We start from the raw sequence: 19813 nt of genomic DNA, 5'->3' as shown, positions 1-19813 counted from the left end.
AGACAGAGCCCCTTGTCAGTACCTGTATCCTGCAGACCGTTTCTCAAGGAAGCGAGGTATCTCTGGAGGTGAGCAGGACATATATCATCCAAGAATGTCTTAACTAGATCAGCTCTGGGTGCATGTGTCTTCCAGAACATCTTGTTCTGCTGGGTGGAGGGTCCATCCACTGTCCACGTGAGAGTCTTCTGGTCAAAGGTGAGGAAGTTCTGCCCATCATAGCCCAGGTGCCAGAAGCCTCTAGTGCTCCCATTACTCAGAAGCTCACAGCCCAAAGTTGCCTGGAGAGTGTGAAGGCCTGGCCCGCCCCAGGCAGGAACTCGTTACCTTCTTGTCCCTGGACCTCACTCCCTGAGACTTCAGCCTAGAAGGGACTATCCAGTGCTCTGCCCCTTGAAAACATTGTTGCTTTACTCAATTCAGTTTGGCTGTGCCCTGCCCAGAATCATGGCTTAGGGATCATAGATGGGATTTGTGTACCTCTGGCTCTCCACACTTACCTTCCTCCTGACTCTTCTGGTTTATAACCTCAGCCATCATCCCCCTGAGTTTCTCTTCCACCTTCAACAGATTGTTAGTCTCTCTTGCACAGGTCTCATTTCCCCCATGGCCCTTAATCCAGCATCCCAAGGGCTCTGTCTCCCTGCTGTCTCCATTGTATTTCAGGAAGAGCTCTTCATCTACGTATATTAGGACCAGGAGCTGGGTCTTCTCAGACCCCTCCAGAGAATGGGCTCTGACATTATAGCGCAGAGTGTGGGTTCCTGAGGGAGGAGGAGATGGGAACAAAATTGACAAGTTGATGGTTTCCACAGTCAGTTTCTGCCTTGGGACTGAACCCAGATGATTGTACTGCTGTGGGTATGAATGTAGAGTGTTTTGTTATAGCATGAAAGAGGAAAGGAGAGAAGTATTGTGAGCAGGGAATTAGGAAATTAATAACCTTCACCCAAGGGCTGGAGACCCTGAGAAAATGGAAATAAACATGGGTTCTACTCAGTCTTTTGAGACAATGCATTTCATACAATCATTGAGATGTTTGTTAACATCCAAAGAAGCAAAATACTCAAGAGCTCTGCAACTTTCTTCCTAGGCAAAGAACCATAAGTGTTGATAATCTGAAACTCATCGTAATTAATGGAATCAGAGCCTATCAAAGGGGGGGGGGCTATGGGGGCGGGAAATAAAATCCCTGTCAATTATTTTGCAAGCTGGAATACAATAGTGTATTGCTTGGGTTGGGTGTGATGGTGCACGCCTTTAATCCTAGCACTTGGGAGGCAGAGGCAGGCGGATTTCTGAGTTTGAGGTCAGCCTGGTCTACAGAGTGAGTTCCAGGACAGCCAGGACTACACAGAGAAACCTTTTCCAACAAACCAAACCAAACCAAACCAAAAATCAAACAACAACAACAACAACAACAACAGCAGCAACAACAAAACAACGAAAAAAGAATCAGAGTGGTAAGGGGGGTGGGGTGAGAATTTTCTGTTGAAGACATTTCAGCAGGTCTAACAGGGCTGGAGGAATAGACTCCAAAGCTACTGAGACTCATAACTGCCAATGGCCACATGGCCTGGGGTTTACTGAATGTAGAGAGCTGTGTCTCAAGCTACACCTGAGTTCCAAGGAATGGTGGGTGGGTTAACCTGTGGCAACATGGGCTAAGGCTCTGCTGCCTTAGAGCTTTTTTTTTTTCCCCCTCAATATGGGAGTAACTCAATATAAATTATCAATGGTCCCTCCATGGGGAAAAATTAAAACTGGCCCAACTTCTAGTACAGGAACAATTGCAAGTAGAACACCTGACCTAGTGCTTGATATGTTTTGTAATGTGGGGGGAGGGGTGCTTTAGTGGCTCCATGCTGAGGCACTCCCCCTACCCTGACGTATCAGCCATTTGATAGGTCCAGTATAAAATGAAGTTTATTTGGAACATGGGTTTGGGGAAGGGAGTAAAGGTAGAGAAAGAAAGGAGACAGCGAAGAGAGAGAGAGAGAGAGAGAGAGAGAGAGAGAAGAGAAGAGAAGAGAAGAGAAGAGAAGAGAAGAGAAGAGAAGAGAAGAGAAGAGAAGAGAAGAGAGAGAAAGAAGAGAAGAGGCCAGCTTGGAACAGGTGGGGAGAGAGAAAGAGGACAGGGAGAGAAAGAAAGAGAGAATGAATAAGAGAGGAAGAGGAGGACAGGGAGGGTCCTTTTATATTAGAACCAAGCTCTACCTGGCTGTTGTTAGGTAACTGTTAGGAGGAGCCTAGAGGAAATGCTAACAGTGCTGATTAAATCTCCTGAGGTATTTCAGTATAGTGATGACATTCTTCTATCCTGCTCTTCTAATCAGTACTTAAACAAATGCTTACCTCTCATGGTAAATAAACTAAAATAGCAAAATTTGAAATTTTGGTCCATGACAGTTGGGTATGCAGTCTGCTTTTTATGTTGTTTTCTGGTGATACTCCATTAAATTCTATAAAAATAATAACTCCTGAAGCAAAGCGGGTGATTAGCTTATTAAACAATGGTGCTGAAGCTATACTTTATGGAATTAATTCTTTACTTCCTTAACATTTATCCTTCTTCCTCCCCACTGCCTACTGGAATTGTATATCAACAAGATAATGGTATTATAGAAAGTTATGTATGTCATAAGTCTCTGCAACTGTCTGTAGTTCCTTATTTACAAGAAGACTATAGATGTAATGCTGATGGAAAGAACATGCTTAAAGAACTTACTGGCAAAGAACCTATGGAAAATATTGTTCTATTAATAAAATTTAGGTTGATTATTTCTTCCATGAATGAAAAGAAGAAGACAGAAGAAGAAGAAGAAGAAGAAGAAGAAGAAGAAGAAGAAGAAGAAGAAGAAGAAGAAGAAGAAGGAAGGAAGGAGGAGGAGGAGGAGGAGGAGGAGGAGAAGAAGAAGAAGAAGAAGAAGAAGAAGAAGAAGAAGAAGGAAGGAGGAGGAGGAGGAGGAGGAGGAGGAGGAGAAGAAGAAGAAGAAGAAGAAGAAGAAGAAGAAGAAGAAGAGGAGGAGGAGAAGGAGGAGGAGGAGGAGGAGGAAGGTGGCGGCTATGACTGGTCCTAGGTATGGTGGAAGAGAAGGTTTATTGTAGGTAAAAGGGTAAACAGATCTAGGAGAGTCTATGGCACACATGACCCTGAGGCATACGAGAGAGGGGAGAGAGGAGACCCAGGAGGCCAAGAGTCCAAAAGAATAAAAAGAAAAAAAAAAAAAAAAGAAGAACCACATGGTTGGATATGGAAGAGCTGCTTGGAGAAGGGCCACCCGGCCCTGGGGCTGCGGAGTTCGGGGTATGGGGTGGGGTCTGCCAGCAAGGAGGATCCTATAACAGGTTGGGACTAAGGGCTGCTGGGAGAACCTGATGGCCAGGTCCACTTTGATATGTTAAATAGTCATCTCAGCTGTTTAGTTTAGAATTCTGAGAAAGAAGAATGAGTTTAGCCTTTTCAGCAGCGGGCTGATTAGCCTCTGAAGGACTGGGCAGCCAGGGAATTTTCAGAAGCTCTTTATTGTTACAAAAACGGCACTTTTATCGAACCATTAACCAAGCAATTCTCAGTCATAGACTTCCTGGTTTGTGAGGTTTGTCTGGGACTAAGTTATGCAATGGCTTTGTGCATCGGTTGGAAGAGCAACTCCATAAATCCCACATAGCAATCACTATTTACCAAACGGTTACTTACTTCAAAGCCTGGGTGCCATCAGTCCAAAATTCATGCCAGATACAATGGCTCTACTAAAATTCTGCTACATACCATTCTAGCCTTTCTGTTGATAATAAATGACAAGAGGCAACATAATCTTTCTATAAGTACATCCTGCTGACACTGGTATCATTGTTCCCAATGCCATGGGCCTTCATTTCCCAAGGAAGCTGGAATGCTGGCCAAGGCTGAGAGAGGGAGAGGGGGGAGGGGAGAGGGAAATCTGGTTGTTTCACTCTAGCGTCCAGCTCAGTGGGACCATCTAGAGCCCTTTGTGAGGCTGGACATCCTGGGGCTAGCCACTTTGGAGCTATCTGGGATGCAGATTTGTTAGAGACTCCTGGGGCTGGTGAGTTGCTGGAGCAGTCTGAGGTTGGTTTGAAAGCTTCCAAGACAGATAGACTAGAGACAGAGTTTAGGCGAACATTTTTATCTTGGGTATACACTTCATGGTCCTGGTAGTTGGGGAAGGGAAGTCTCAAAACCGGGGAGAAGGGGAGGGAGGGATCCCATTCTTGCGAATAGGTGGTAGGTAGGGAAATTTAACTTACTTACCTGGAGACTGTTTGACCTGTGAGAGGGGGATCCACGTTGACTTAAAAGGATTGTTTATCAAAAGAGATATAAATTTTAGATATGTTAGTATTACCACTCTTTGTAATCTATACTGAAAGATAGGAAGAGCTGTCAACCATGCCTTTGGCTTACAGTAAAAATTTGGGAACCCAGAAATGAAGTTGGGTTAAAACTATCTTTGAGTTTATGACTTTGGGAGGTAAATTGCTTGTCTTTCTCTGATGAAGAGCTCTAGGATAGGGAGCCTGAGGTCTGATTTAAATGAACTATGGAGGTAGCTGCAGCCCTGGGGAAGGAGCTGTTTTGTTGTTGTTGTTGTTGTTAAACTGACACAGTCAGAGATCTGACAGCAGAAAGTATAACCTGAATGGCCTACTTGTCATTTTAAATGACAGAGATGTACCCCCTACCCCCTAGTTGTTCTAGGTGTTGGAATTCAGTTCTGGGGCAAACAGCTGAGGTTCATATTTAACATACCAGAGTGGTCCTGGCCTCCAAGTTCTCCCTGCATCCCTCAGCCCCTACCTGGCATACAGGATACAGGACCCTCTACCCTGAACTTTCCAGTCCAGGGGCTGGGCTTCCCCTCACCAGAGGCTCTTTCCTATATAAACCATGTTGGTCTTTCCTTCCTTCTTTCTTCTCTCCCCCTCTCTGGATTTTCTCTCTCCCTGTGTGGTCACACTTTTTCTCTCTTTCTCCTCCCTCTCCCCTCTGACTTCTTTTTCATGGTGACTTCTCTGGTCTTGTTGCTTGGGACCAGTGAGAACTGCTTCCCAAAAAAACCTGTTAGCATTCTGTCTAAACTCCACCCCCACAGTTACCTGGCAACAGCCAGGTAGGCGATCCACTATAAAAGGGGCTGCTTGTCCCCTCCTCTCTCATTTGCCTCTTGATCTCTTGCTTCTCTCTTGCCCTCTTGGGCTTTTCCCTTCCTCCCTCCCTTCCCCCTGTCTCCACGTGCTCATGGCTGGCCTCTTACTTCTCTACTCTGTCTCTCTGCCTCTACTACCCTCTTAACTCCCCTCTATAACTCTATTCTATATTGTACCGTGGCTGGTCCCTCAGGGGAAGGGATGCTTGGGCATACACCCGACAAGGCACCCCCTCCCCCATACCTCACCACACCCCCATAGAACATATCTCTTATTTCTTTATCTACTCTAATGTGGCTTGAATTGGCTCATTTCCCTGGTAGAGAAATAAGTTATCATTAGGCTCCCATGGTCTCAAAGAAAGGCTTCATTGGGGGCAGTGGTCAGTCTTTGTACATTGTATGTTGTCTATCATGGGAAGCCATTTTTTTTTTTTTTTCGAGACAGGTTTTCTCTGTGTAGCCCTGGCTGTCTTGGAACTCACTTTGTAAACCAGGCTGGCCTCGAACTTAGAAATTCACCTGCCTCTGCCTCCCGAGTGCTGGGATTAAAGGCATGCACCACCACGCCCGGCTGGAAGCCTTTTTTTGTTTCTTTTTTCTTCTTTTTTTCTTTTTTGAGACTGGATTTCTCTGTGTAGCCCTGGCTGTCCTGGAATTAGCTCTGTAGACCAGGCTGGCTTTGAATTTACAGAGATCCACCTGCCTCTGCCTCCTGAGTGCTAGGATTAAAGGTGTGAGCCACTACTGCCCAGCATGGGAAGATTTTTTATTAAGCATTCTAAATGCCATATTCAACAGATTGCTGAAGAGTATGAGGGCCATTCCATATTAGGTATATATGAGCTAAACAAACTTTGTTTCCAGTTACTTGCTTTAGGCTTAACCTTGGAAACATATACAGGAAGCTAAACAAAACTTGCCACTAAATGAATCACAAAGCAGTTTACAAGACAGTAGCGGTTTTTGTTGTTGTTGGTTTTTTTTTTTTTTTTTTTTTTTCAAGTCAAGGTTTCTCAGTGTAGCCCTGCCTGTCCCAGACTCACTCCAAAGACCAGGTTAGCCTCAAAGTCAGAAAGATCCTCTGCCTCTGCCTCCCAAGTGCTGGGATTAAAAATGTGCACCACCATTGCCCAGCTGTTAGAAGTTTTTTGTTTTTTGTTTTTTTTTGAGACAGGGTTTCTCTGTGTAGCCCTGACTGTCCTGGAACTCACTTTGTAGACCAGGCTGGCCTCGAACTCAGAAATCTGCCTGCCTCTACCTCCCAAGTGCTGGGATTAAAAATGTGCACCACCACTGCCCAGCTGTTAGTAGCTTTTTTTTTTTTTTTTTTTTTTAAGATTAGGATTTTACAGCTTTATCTCTGTTGAGCCTTAAAGATTTGAATTCAAGATTTAATTGAAGATCCTTGAGCATTAAAATAAAACTTTAAATCATAAATGCAGTCCATAGGTAGACTAGGAACTTTCCTGATCTTGTTTTACAGTGTATCAGGATAGACTATCAATCACAGTTCTTGTATGACTCACTGGAGCCGTCTTTGCTACTTTGTGGGTTCTTCTGTTCCCCACCCATTATGCCTGGTTTTGCTCCTAACACTAAATAGGAAAGAAACAAGAATAGAGGGAAGAAGGAATTAGAAAAATTCCTGAATATAATTTGTTTTCTTTTGTTTCTTCTTTGATCACAGCTACTAACAAACCACAGCTAACTCCCACCCTCACTTGGGCCCTCACATTTATATATATCCTTTGAAAAGTTCCCAGAATTCCAAACATCACACAATAACAAAAACTCTCTGCAGTTGACAAAACCACACTTCTGCAGAGCAGGAGGCAAATCATGGTCAGCTGCTGCAGACAGCCTGAAACCCCTTCACATTTCGACACCTGGGATTAAAACAAGCATGTTCTCACAATACTTCTGTGTTCCCTAAAGAAACCAAAATTCCAGAATCCTCAAAAAATATCACCACTTTCTCCCACTCCTGTTTTAAGCCATCAATTGTGCTGAGTATATGGAGAAATTATAAACAAAGACATTTTCAATGAAATAAATGCTTTTTGTGTCATTAGCCAAGGTTTTCAGAAGACCTGCCCTGCTCAGTTCTAATTTTTATCAGTTTTTATGGGATTCATAGCTTCTCATTTCCTGTGGAAATATAAACAAATCTGCATCCCCAATGCAAAACTTTTGCTGGCTTCCATTCTGATACTGACACATCCTTATAGACTGATTTAATTCCACCGTTTTTTCTATAACCCAGTGTCTCTCAGCTGCTGTCGTTTCTTTCTCGTTAAGGTTCAGAAAGTTAACCGAGCACTATTTAGTCTACCCCGGGGGGGGGGGGGGGGCGTGTCTTTATTCTTCCTTTTTGTTTTATAAGCATTTCTTTTAAGGTGCGATTAGAACTTTCTTGTCCTGTAGGATTGTGTGGTATTCTTATATGTGCTTTATTTCACTGTGCAGAGTTGCTTCATCTTACCGGAGACATATGCAGGGGCATTGCCAGTCTTAATTTGTACAGGCCATTACTTCTAGCAACTGTGTCCCTGCAACTTGAAGGCAGAGACTTCCACCCCTGCCACTTTCTCCACGCCCACCTTAGCCATCATTATTTGAGGACCTGGCTCCTGATGCTCCTGATGGTCTCTAGTGCTAGGTTATATCACCATTTGCCATTCTGTACCCAGGGGATAGAAACGTTACTAAAAACGAGCCTGTATATAACATTTCCTGTGGAAAATGCTATTTGACTAGTTACATAAATTCCACTATGAGCCCTAATGTTTTTCTCATAGTACGCCAGCCACTTTATATTTCATCACATGTTAATCTTTTACAGTCTTGGTATGAGGGTTCTGCTATGTATGTCCTGGAAATGAGTTGCTAATGCTCTCTTGAGGTCAAAGAGTCTTATTGCCACACTTATTCTAGATGCTGGGACCTATGTCAGCCTCAGCTCCTGCTTTGGTACAACAGGTGCACACTGCTCACCTTATAAATTCCTTATCTCAACCTCTTCCCTGAGCACTGATTACACAGAAAAAGATCAATACAGGTTTAACAGATAGGACTAATGTTTTACAGGAAGCCATTGTTTACATGGGGACTCAGAGTCAAAATATAAAGGCAGACTTAACCATCTTGTGTCATGTCAATTATAAATGGATTTGTGTTATTCCTTTGTCCTATAATAGGTCAGAGAGGTCTTGAGACCAAGAACATGCGCACCTGTGAACTGTTTGGAATTGGTCATAACCTGCTATTATTATGGAAACTCTGTATTTTCAGGTTAGTGCTATTAGTCATTCTAGGTTACAAGTCTCTTCTGCAGAAGAAGTAGCTAGTTACTTTCCTAATTCAGTTAGAACTTTTGTTAAAAAACAACCCTTATGGAGTTTCCTTATACATTTAAGAATTACTATAGGGTTAACTGTCTTGTTTTGTGTAGGGAGTGGTTTCTATGCTAAGGTCTTGTTCCCCAGCTAGCTCTTGATCTATCAGTAAAGATGCTGGGGGCTAATTGTTGAGCAGAAGGAAAGAGGCCAGACTTCTGGGTCCCGGCAGGAGTAGGCAAGGAGACGCAGGGAGGAAGAGAGATTTTACCATGTTTCAGAGGGAGAAAAGGTCACCAGCCATGTGAGATCTAGGATGGAGTGGTCATCAGCCACTTCCCCTACTGGGCCTGGGGTAGCAACTAAAGCTGAGGGCAGGTTTAGGGTGCTGAGCTAAGAGTATTTGGAAGGGCACGTTAGCAGTGGGAGATTAGAAGTGCCCAGCAATTGAGCTAAGAAGGAAGGTTGAAAATAAGGTAATGTGTGTGTGTGTGTGTGTGTGTGTCTTTCATCCACGGATCCAGGAGAACCTGGACGGGGCTGGTAGCGTGGTCTGAAGTTTCAAGTGGGGTAGCAAAAACTACATGCTACAGTTTCACTTTCTTCTTCCAGTCATCTTCATCTGCTGTATGTTCTGCCTAGAGAGAATTTCACTGGCTTCCTTTAACTAATCTAAAAGGGAGAGATGGCAGATACCATGCAGGAGCTGTGGGTTTCTGGAGATGGTCCACCATTCTCACAGCTCTGATGGGTATACCTTGGAGAGGCACAGCCTTGGTGTGTGGTGGTGGTTTGTCTCTGGATTGCTTCTTGCTGATGCTAGTCCTTCTCATGTTGGCCATTGCTATATTCCTCCTGTATCTAGCATGGTGTGAATGGGCACAGGGAGACCCTCACTGTCCAGAGTCTGGTGTGATTGCTTCTCAGGAGACAGCCCACTCTTTCCTGCAGATCACTATGAAGACAAACTTTCATAAAATAATAGTGTTTAGATGAGCTAACGACTTTACAGAATTCCTGATTTAGCTTAAAAAGTTTTAGAACATCAGGGTAGTTGATAAAATGTTTAAGGAGATGGTGGAAGTTGTTTTGCCAAAAAGATGTGATAAAGTTAGGATAAGAGTAGAATGTGAGGACTGGAGAGGTGGCTCAGTGGTTGAGAGCACTGACTACTCTTCCAGAGGTCCTGAGTTCAATTCCCAGCAACTACCCACACAGAGGATCGCAACCATCTGTAATGAGATACGATGCCCTCCTCCGGTGTGTCAGTACAGTGTACTCATATGCATAAAAAAAGAGTAGAATGTATCCCATCCTTTATAGAATAGTGAGGGCTGCATATGTTAGAAAGGAGAGCAATGAGCTTTCATGCATTGTAAGCACATAATTGTACTTGAACAAGTTAATGATCAAAAAAAAAAACTGTGCTTGGGACAATTTAATGATCAAAGAAAACATTCATTCTAGGTTGTAATCTTGTGATCTAGGGATGTGGTCACAGGTTTCAGTGTGGACCACAAAGAGACAGGGTTATGAACAAAGAGTAAATAATTCTATTATGACTATAAGAATACTGAAGGGGGCCAGTTCTGATGCTAAGGTCTTGTTCCTCAATTGGTTCTTGATTTGTCAGTAAAGAAAACCAGGGGCAATTGCTTGGAAGAAGGTACAGGCAGGACTTCCAGGTCCCAGGAAAAACAGGCAGATGCCAGGAAGGAGAGAGAGGAGTTTTCTGACATGCTTTGGAGGGAGAAGAAGCCAGCATTTATGTGAGATCTCAGAAGGAGCAACAGGCAGCTCTGATGGGTATACCAAGGATGTTTGGCAGGGACTAGGTGGGACTAGCCACTGATGTTTAGGGCAAGTGGAGAGATGGAGATAATAAATTGGTAAGGGCATGCTTTTCCAGGTGGGAGATAGTAATGCCCAGCAATTGTGCCTAGAAGGCAATTTGTGAAGTAACAGACTGTGTGTGTGTGTGTGTGTGTGTCTTTTATCCACAGATTCAGAGAAGCTGGAGAGGGCTGTAGCACTGTCATCTCTCAGAACGAAAGTGGGTATTACAGAAGGGAAGCCAGGTGGGGGCTCCAGAGCAAGGTGGTTCCGGAGCAAAGGGCGGTAGCTTAAAACCACCTACAACAGAATAGAGAATAGATGTTTAGTCAGCTTAGCTGAACAAGACTTCAAAACTAAGACATAAGATAGCTGATCTATTTCTTGGTAAATACAAACTGTCATCAGCTAAGCATAGGAAAAACTTGCTACTATAGACTGGCTGGCTTAAACTTTGTTAATCAATGACAAAAGAATTATTGCTTTGGGTCTATGATGAACTTATGGAGAAATAGGTGGGAAATGTTTAGTTACATATGAGTTTCAAAGGAAGAATACATAATAGATAGTTCTGCTGTAATTTCATTTTGTGTAGTGGTTCAGGGCTTGTGGTTACATGGAAAAGTCTTGTCTAAAAATTCGGGGGTGGGATGGGGAGGGAAGGGAGCAGCTGGAGAGATGCCTCCACAGTTAAGAACATTGGTTGCTCTTCTTGAGGACCCAGGTTCAATCCACACAGGCAGCTCACAGTTGTTTGTAACTACAGTTTTAGGGGGTCTAGCACCCTCACCCAGACATACATACAGCCAAACAACAATCCACGTTAAATAAAAAATAGATAAATCTTTTCTCAAAAAGTAAAATGAGTGCTGGAGAGATGGCTCAGCGGTTAAGAGCACTGACTGCTCTTCCAGAGGTCCTGAGTTCAATTCCCAGCAACCATATGGTGGCTCACAACCATCTGTAATAAGATCTGATGCCCTCTTCTGGTGTGTCTGAAAACAGTGACAGTGTACTCACATGAAATAAATGAATAAAAAAAAAAGTAAAATGAGTGCTGGAGAGATGGCTCAGCGGTTAAGAGCACTGACTGCTCTTCCAGAGGTCCTGAGTTTAATTCCCAGCAACCACATGGTGGCTCACAACCATCTGTAATGAGGTCTGATGCCCTCTTCTGGTGTGTCTGAAGACAGCTATAGTGTACTTATATATAGTAAATAAATCTTTAAAAAAAAGAGAGAGACAGAAATGCGCAGCTCTGAGGACGGGAAGAGGGAAGTTCAGCACGGAGCTGGGAGACAGAGAACAAATTGCAGCTTCAAGTGGGAGGAGAGGAAACTCCCAATTTAGCAGGTGGGCGTGGCAGGCCAGAGTCGTGGCTGGCTGCAGGAGCCAGAGAAACACAGAGCAAGTGTCTTTAGTTGAGAAGATGGGCCCAGGTTGATGGCAGAGCAGGCCAGATTCCAGAGAGACATTTACAGGAAGAAGACAAGAGACAAATGGTTAGAAAGCAGGCAAAGGGAAGCAGAAACTGAAGACTCAGACTCTAGAACTTGGAGTCAAATTTTGGGTGTGGCAGAAGCCAGCAGAAACAAGGATCCATATATCCATATATATCCCTTTGGAGAATCAGATCAGCAGCTTGGTTCAAAGGGGTCGAGCTCCTTTGAGGGGAACTCACTTGTGACAATTCCCCGATTTTGGCATCAAGTGAATGAAAAGAAATAAAAAGGAAGGGCATGACTGGTCCTAGGCGTGGTGAAGGAGAAGGTTTATTGTAGATATGAAGGGCAGAGCCAGAGTAGGGACATCTGGGAGAGTCTAGAGTGGACATGACTCTGAGCCAGGCCATGTGGGGAGGGGAGGAGGAGAGAGAGAAGAGGGGGAAAGTCAGGAGAACAAGAGGCCAGAAAGGGAAAAGAAAAAAAAAAAAAAAAAAAAAAAGACCAGGTAGCCAAAATGGCTGGATAATATATGGAGAGCTGCTGGGGAAAGGCAGTCCAGTTTGTGGGCTGCAGAGTTCAGGATAGGGGTGGGGTCTGCTTTGATATATTAAGTAGGTACTCCAGCCATTTTGTCCTCGGTTTGAGATTAACATTATATACTGACAATAATTGGTAGGTTGTATTAGCATGCTACTTGGGATCTGTAAATAATTATTACCAGGTTTTAGTTGTAATGGGGGGGGGGTTCCTAGAAACGACACACATAAAGAACTATTTGAAAAAGTTCAGTTCCAGATATGACACAATGGCATTTTCTGGAGCCTTTAGAGCCTTCTGACATTCATGAAACTGTGGTCTGTAATGAACCTGTGTGTACTAGCAAGTGCTTTATAGAAGTTTGCAATCTATGGATTCCTTTTTTTTTTTTTTTTTTTTTTTTTTTTTTTTTTTTTTAGATTTTTTTCTTTATTTACATTTCAAATGTTATCCCCTTTCTTAGTTTCCCCTCTGAAAATCTCCTATCCTCTCCCCCCTCCCCCTGCTCCCCAACCCACTCACTCCCATTCCTGGTCCTGGCATTCCCCTATACTGGGGCATAGAGCCTTCATAGGACCAAGGGCCTCTCCTTCCATTGATGACCGATTAGGCCATCCTCTGCTACATATGCAGCTAGAGCCACAAGTTCCACCATGTGTTTTCTTTGATTGGTGGTACAGTCCCAAGGAGCTCTGAGGATACTGGTTAGTTCATATTGATGTTCCTCCTATGGGGCTTCAGTCCCCTTCAGCTCCTTGGGTACTTTCTCTAGCTCCACCATTGGGGGCCCTGTGATCCATCCATTAGCTGACTGTGAGCATCCACTTCTGTATTTTCCAGGCACTGGCAGAGTCTCACAGGAGATAGCTATATCAGGCTTTTATCAGCAGGCACTTGTTGGCATCTGCCTAGTGTCTGGGTTTGGTGGTTGTTTATGGGATGGATTCCTAAGTGGGGCAGTCTCTGGATGGCTGTTCCTTCAGGTTCTGCTCTGAACTTTGTCTCTGTAAGTCCTTCCATGGGTATTTTGTTCCCCATTCTAAGAAGGAACGAAGTATCCACACTTTGGTCTTCCTTCTTCTTGAGTTTCATGTGTTTAGCAAATTGTATCTTGGGTATTCTAAGTTTCTGGGCTAATATCCACTTATCAATGAGTGCATATCAAGTGACTTCTTTTTTGATTGGGTTACCTCACTCAGGATGATATCCTCCAGATCCATCCACTTGCCTAAGAATTTCATAAGTTCATTGTTTTTAATAGCTGAGTAATCTATGGATTACTAATCATGTTATGATCCCTTACAACCCACCGGGTCAAGCTATTGTGAAACAACACCATCAAATGCTCAAATGACAAATTAAAAAAAAAAAAAAAAAAGAAGAAGAAGGGTATACACACCCACTTAAATCCCTATATACTAAGCTACCTTTAGCTGTGGTGATTTGAATAAGAACGGCCCTCATTGATTCATATAATTGAAGGCTTAGTGAGTGGCATTGGGAGGAGTGGCTTCTTTGGAGTGAGTGTGAATTTGTTTGAGGAAAGGGATCACTGGTGGTGGCCTTTAGGGTTTCAAATGTCCAAGCAAGGCCCAGTGTCACTCTCTTCCTTATGCCTGCTGATCCCGATGGATGTAGAACTCTCAGACCCTGCGGCACTGTGTTTGCCTGCATGCCACCATGCTTCCTGCCTTGATGACAATGGAGTAAGCCTCTGTAAACAAGATCCAAGTAAATAAGGCTTTCCTGTATAAGAGTTGCTGGGGTCATGGTGTCTCCTCACAGCAATAGAAACCGTAAGTAAGACAGGTCTCACTGTCCCCTTCAAAGCTCTGCTTCATGATTCACTTCATTTTCCTGAACCCATTTCATCCCTCCCAATAATGTCACAGACTGGGGTTCAAGTTTGCAATGATGGGCCTTCGGGTGACATTTGCCTCAACCATAGCAAAGGCAGAGGAAAATCTCACATAACGGGGCAATTTCTGCTATTAGGAAAATAAACTATGTGTTGTTTCATGTATGTTAAGAAAATATTATTAAAATATACAAAATATAGGAAAAGGATGAAGGATTTCACCAGGCTTTGGACATAAGGAAATACAATTCAGGCAGCTGGGGCTGGAGCTAAGGGGCGAGCCCTTCCCTGGCATGTGTGGGTCTGTGGGTCCAGTTCCCATGACCACAGTGCTAAGTAGTCTATCAGATGGGAATTCTCCTGGATAACTGTAATGCAGCTGAAGGTTAGGACTCATCATGGGATTTGGATCGGATCAGACAAATATTTATCTAGTTGAAATATACTCTCAGGGCCTTTACTCTGTATCCTGTAGATTCTGATACGTTCAGGGCCTTTACTCTGTGTCCTGTAGATTCTGATACGTTCAGGGCCTTTACTCTGTGTCCTGTAGATTCTGATACGTTCAGGGCCTTTACTCTGTGTCCTGTAGGTTCTGAGTGACAAAGACAAGTCCACACAGTTCGTCATTTGTAGTCCATGCACCACTCTGTTGGGGGAATGTCTACATCTCAAAGAAAAGAAAACTGACATAGACATGTCATCAGGTCCTTCTGGTGATTTGGAAAATAACCCCCACCGCAAGTGGTAGTGCATGTGTATACACCATTTGGGCCAGGAGGTGGCCAAGTTTCAAGGCATCCTGGGCTACATGGTGGGGACACTGTCAAAAGCAAGTAGCCAGGTGATAGGAAGTGGCTTAGTGAATAAGAATGTTGCTCTGCAAACACAGGTCCTGGGTTCGAATCCCCAGCACCCACATAAAAAAGAAGAGCATGGCTGTGCATTCCCGTAACCCCTCCTCCCACAGCTTTGAGGAGCAGAGACAGGCAGTCCTGAAAACTCACTGGTCAGCCTGCTGGAACCATGAACCTCCACGTCAGCCAGAAACCCTGTTTCAGGAGAGTAGAGGAAGATCCTTGCTGTTCTGTCCTGTGCATATCCTGCATACCTGTTGCAACACACACACACACACACACACACACACACACACACACACACTATTTCCTATTGAGAAAATTAATTCTAGCTAGCCAGCCAGGCAGAGCTCTATGGATTCAAGGCCAGCCTGGTCCCAGGATAGCCAGGGCTACCCAGTGAAACCCTGTCTCAAACAACAAGCAAGAGACAACAACAATAAAAATAATTATTCCAGATATTAAAAGAACAATCTTCTATAGCTACCCCTGGAACCAAGGACTGGAGGGGGAAGAGTCTCAGTTGAGTGTTTTGAGCTTCTACTCCGCCCCCAGCTCCTCCCTGATACTTGCTCAGATAGTTCCCAGACAGACAGACACCCTCCACAGCTTGTCTCATCACAGGCCCCTACCACTCTTAATCCTCAGTTTTCTCGGGCTTCACAGTCACTGTAACCTGACAATGAGCAAAGACACCAATCAGGTCCTCTCCAGACACAGCATCCAGACCTCTGCCCATGGTGTGCAGACACTCACCAACTCCCTGTTTCTTCTGGGAGTTTCTTCAGGGCAGGGACACTAAATGCTCCTCCTCCCGCCCCGCCCCCCCCCCCCCCGGTCTCTGTGTCAGGCCTTTTTTTGTAGTCTTCCCCTGCAGACATCCCTTTTCTCCTAAGAAGGCCACCCACTGAGGTCTAGAAAAGGGCTGCCTGTTCCTTCTTGCAGGGGCTTCCGGTGGTAGACCGCGTACTCCAATAGTCATGTGTCCTCCAGCTGACAATAAAGGCTCCCCAATGTAACCCCACGCCCCACTTATGTCAGCTCGGGGAATGTTTTACGAAGGCTGCTGGGCTTGCTAAGCCTTCCTCCAGTTTCAGTTTCCTCCGCTCCACCCTTTGCCTCTCCCTCCCGTACTCTTTCCTGTGCCTATGCGCTCTGACCTATTCCTTACGGTTGGGATTCAGAGCAGAGAGCAGGGGCTGTGCCGCCTATTTTACACACCAAAGCAGACCTAGCCCCTAGGTTCTCCCGGTATCCCTCAGTCCCTACCTACCTAGCACACCCGGACCTCTACTCTGAATTTTCCAGCCCAGGGTCTGGGCTTCTCCTCCCCCAGAAGATTATTATTTTCCTTTATAATCCAAACATTTCTGGTCCTCTTCTCTCTCTGTGCACACACACACACTCTCTTTTTCTTCCCCCTTTCCTCTGTCTCCCTCTCCGTTGTGACTTCCCTAGTTTGGTTCCTTGGGACAGCCATTTCTCTATGTACACTCTAATTTCACTCATTTAAACAGTGTGACTCATCCCTCCCCTGCTTACAGGGATGGTCCCCATCCTGCCCAGAGCTCACCTTGGATGCTGGATCCCCGTGAGTCTCTAAGGAGCAGCCCTAAGATCAACAGTAGGACTGCTGGTCTGAATTCTCTGGGCTTTCCAGAACTGGCTTTCATTTTTCTCAAATGGAGTTTTGTGCAAACATACTCCTCCCTTCAGAGCTCCACCCATCAGCTAAGTGACGAGAACACAGTCCTGGCTGTCTTCAGAACTCACTTTGTAGACCAGAGATCTGCTGCCTCTGCTGGGATTAAAGTTGTGTACCACCACTCCTCTTTTTATTTTTAAGGTCAGATGAGTTACTCACATCTGAATGTCTTCTAAGACACTCCGATATCTCTTACACCAACAGATTCCTCCTGATATTGTCAAATGAATCACCATCAAAAGTAGTTTGAACAGACTGGTGAACACAGCTGAAGGGATGTTGAAGGATGTCCGAAGGGTCCATACCTTGTAGCTTCTGTAATAGTCCTTTGCCAGCTCAGAAGGGGAATTGAATGCAAGATGAACACAGCCCAGGTCAGTAACTAATTGCCTGAGAATTAACAAATCTAAACTAACATTGTTTAAATAGTGTTAACTGGGATGGAAGCTTTTTTGTTGTTTTGAGTCAGGATTTCTCTGTGTAACAGCCCTGGCTATCCCAGAGCTCTCTTTTTAGACCAGGCTAGCCTTGAACTCACAGAGATCTGCCGTCTGCCTCTGAAGTGCTGGGATTAAAGGTGTGCACCGTTTATGCCAGGAGACTACACTAACATTCTTATGATGACAATAATGCTCTATTTTCCGTATGTGATTTTTAATTCTATTCCATTTTCATTTATGCTAAAGGGCTAACACTGGCTGTACTGGCTGGTTTTGTGTGCCAATTTGATACAGTCTAGAGTCATCAGAAAGAAAGTAGGCTCAGTTGAGGAAATGCCTCCAGGAGATCCATCTGTAAGGCATTTTATTTTATTTTTTTCACTTAGTGATCAATGAGGGAGGGCCCAGCCCACTGTGGGTGGTGACAACCCTGGGCTGGTGGTCCTGTGTTCTATAAGAAAGCAAGTTGTTGAGTGAGCCATGGGAAGCAAGCCAGTATGCAGTATTCCTCTGTGGCCTCTGTATCAGCTCCTGCATCCAGGTTCTCACCTTCTTTAGTTAGTTCCTGTCTTAGTTAGGGTTTCCATTGCTATGAAGAGACACCATGACTAAGGCAAGTCTTTTTTTTTTTTTTTGGTTTTTCGAGACAGGGTTTCTCTGTATAGACCTGGCTGTCCTGGAACTCACTCTGTAGATCAGGCTGGCCTCGAACTTAGAAATCTACCTGCCTCTGCCTCCTGAATGCTGGGATTAAAGGCGTGCGCCACCACGCCCGGCTTAAGCCAAGTCTTATAAAGGCAAACACTTAAGTAGGGTTGGTTTACAGTTTCAGAGATTTAGTCTATTATCATCAGAGCAAGAAGCATGGCAGTGTGCAAGCAGACATGGTGCTGGAGAAGGAGCTGAGAGCTCTGAATCTTGATCTGAAGGCAACCAGGAAAAACTATTTTTCAGGTAGCCAGGAGAGTCTCCTCTGACATTCATGCAATCTCTTAACTGCAATCCCCTATAAAATAAAAAACAGATCACATATTTCCAGCATCACAGGATATACATTACCATTCCAAAACATCATAGTGAGAAAATACTGGACCAAAGCAAGATAGGAAACCAGTGTTGAGTCCTGTTTATACTCCCTCCAAACATCATGTGCCTCCTTGGATCTTGCCTCACCACATGTCTTGTTTCAGCAAGTGAATCTGTCTTAGCAAAACTCCACGTGAGTCTATATCAACTGACATTACTGCCAACTGGCCTGAGTCCTTGGAAGCAGCAAGAAGCTGCCAGCACACCATCAGAAGTTTTTTGGTGTGTTTCTCTCTATGGAGTCCCAACAAATAAAGTTCAACTAGGCAATGTAAGATGGACCAATGTAGACAGATTGTTAGCAAAGACTCCTTCATCACATGTCCTTTCACGTGCTTGATTTGGCAAAACATCCTTTCACCTGTGTCTGCTTCAGGACAACATCCTTTGACATAATAGACTTTCCAAAGAAAGCAGAAGTTTCTACTTCACATGGGTCACCTAAGACCATCAGAAATATCAGATATCTATATTACAATTCATGATGGTAACAAAATTACAGCTATGAAGTAGCAATGAAATAAATATTATGACTCTGCACACAAGTCCCGCCAGGAGAGAGCTGGTCTCCCAGGGAGTGCTCTCACTCCTAAGTTAAGATGTGAGATCACCACTTTCTCTCCCATAACTGTCTAAAGCTGGACCCATCAGGAGTGCACAGGGTACAGGAACAGTGAAGCAAAGCCCCAGAGCTAAGGCTGTCCCACAACCCTCCACACACAAATCCTACCATGTGAAAGCTGGTTTCCAGGAGTGCCTACATACCTAAGATCTCAGGCTGACAGGCCGACATGAGGGACAAGCTCCAGTCAGTCAGGAAGAACAACTAACACCAGAGATAACCAGATGGCTAGCGGCAAGGGCAAGAACATAAGCAACAGAAACCAAGGATACTTGGCATCATCAGAACTCAGTTCTCCCACCATAGCAAGTCTTGGATACCCCAGCACACTGGAAAAGCAAGACTCTGATTTAAAATCACATCTCATGCTGGGTACATGCCTTTAATCACAGTACTTTGGAGGCAGAGGCAGGTAGATTTTGGAGTTTGAGGCCAGCCTGGTCTACAGAGTGAGTTCCAAGACAGCCAGGGCTACACAGAGAAACCCTGTTTCAAAAAACAAAACAGAACAAAAAAAAAAAAAAACCAAAACAACAAAAAAATCACATCTCATGGTGATGATAGAGGACTTTAAGAAGGACATAAATAATTCACTTAAAGAAATACAGGAGAACACAGGTAAACAGGTAGAAGCCTTTAAAGAGGAAACAAAAACCCCTCCAAAAAATTACAGGAAAACACAAACAGATGAAGGAATTGAACAAAGCCATCCAGGATCTAAAAATGGAAATAGAAACAATAAAGAAATCACAAAGGGAGACAACCCTGAAGATAGAAAACCTAGGAAAGAGATTAGGAGCCATAAATGCAAGCATCACCAACAGAATACAACAGAATAGAAGAGAGAATCTCAGGTGCAGAAGATACCATAGAAAACATTGAAACAACAATCAAAGAAAATACAAAATGCAAAAGCTCCTA

The 19813-nt window shown here is 44.2% G+C and overlaps 1 protein-coding gene across 9 annotated transcripts in view; it reads right to left on the bottom strand.

Moving 5' to 3' along the window:
- The window catches only part of Mill2 (MHC I like leukocyte 2), a 29739-nt gene extending 12993 nt beyond the window's left edge, over positions 1-16746 (bottom strand). For 2 of the 9 annotated variants that reach the window (XM_006539932.3, XM_017322234.1), the window contains exons 1-4: positions 16613-16732; positions 15190-15234; positions 501-764; positions 23-298 (exon numbers count right to left, since the gene is read on the bottom strand). In XM_006539932.3, the coding sequence (XP_006539995.1) occupies positions 23-298; positions 501-764; positions 15190-15234; positions 16613-16712 (685 nt within the window). In that variant the 5' untranslated portion in view covers positions 16713-16732. Of the gene's footprint in view, positions 1-22; positions 299-500; positions 2818-15189; positions 15235-16612 lie in introns of those variants that run through there. The other 7 variants (XM_030242559.1, XM_006539933.4, XM_006539934.4 and 4 more) reach the window with 5 other exon arrangements.
- Between the last annotated feature and the right edge of the window lie 3067 nt (positions 16747-19813).

The sequence above is a fragment of the Mus musculus genome, chromosome 7 (assembly GCF_000001635.26).
Source record: "Mus musculus strain C57BL/6J chromosome 7, GRCm38.p6 C57BL/6J".
In the NCBI taxonomy this organism is placed as follows: Eukaryota; Metazoa; Chordata; class Mammalia; order Rodentia; family Muridae; genus Mus; species Mus musculus.
Note: the sequence above shows the minus strand (reverse complement) of the source record. Positions and strands in the feature narration are given on the sequence as shown.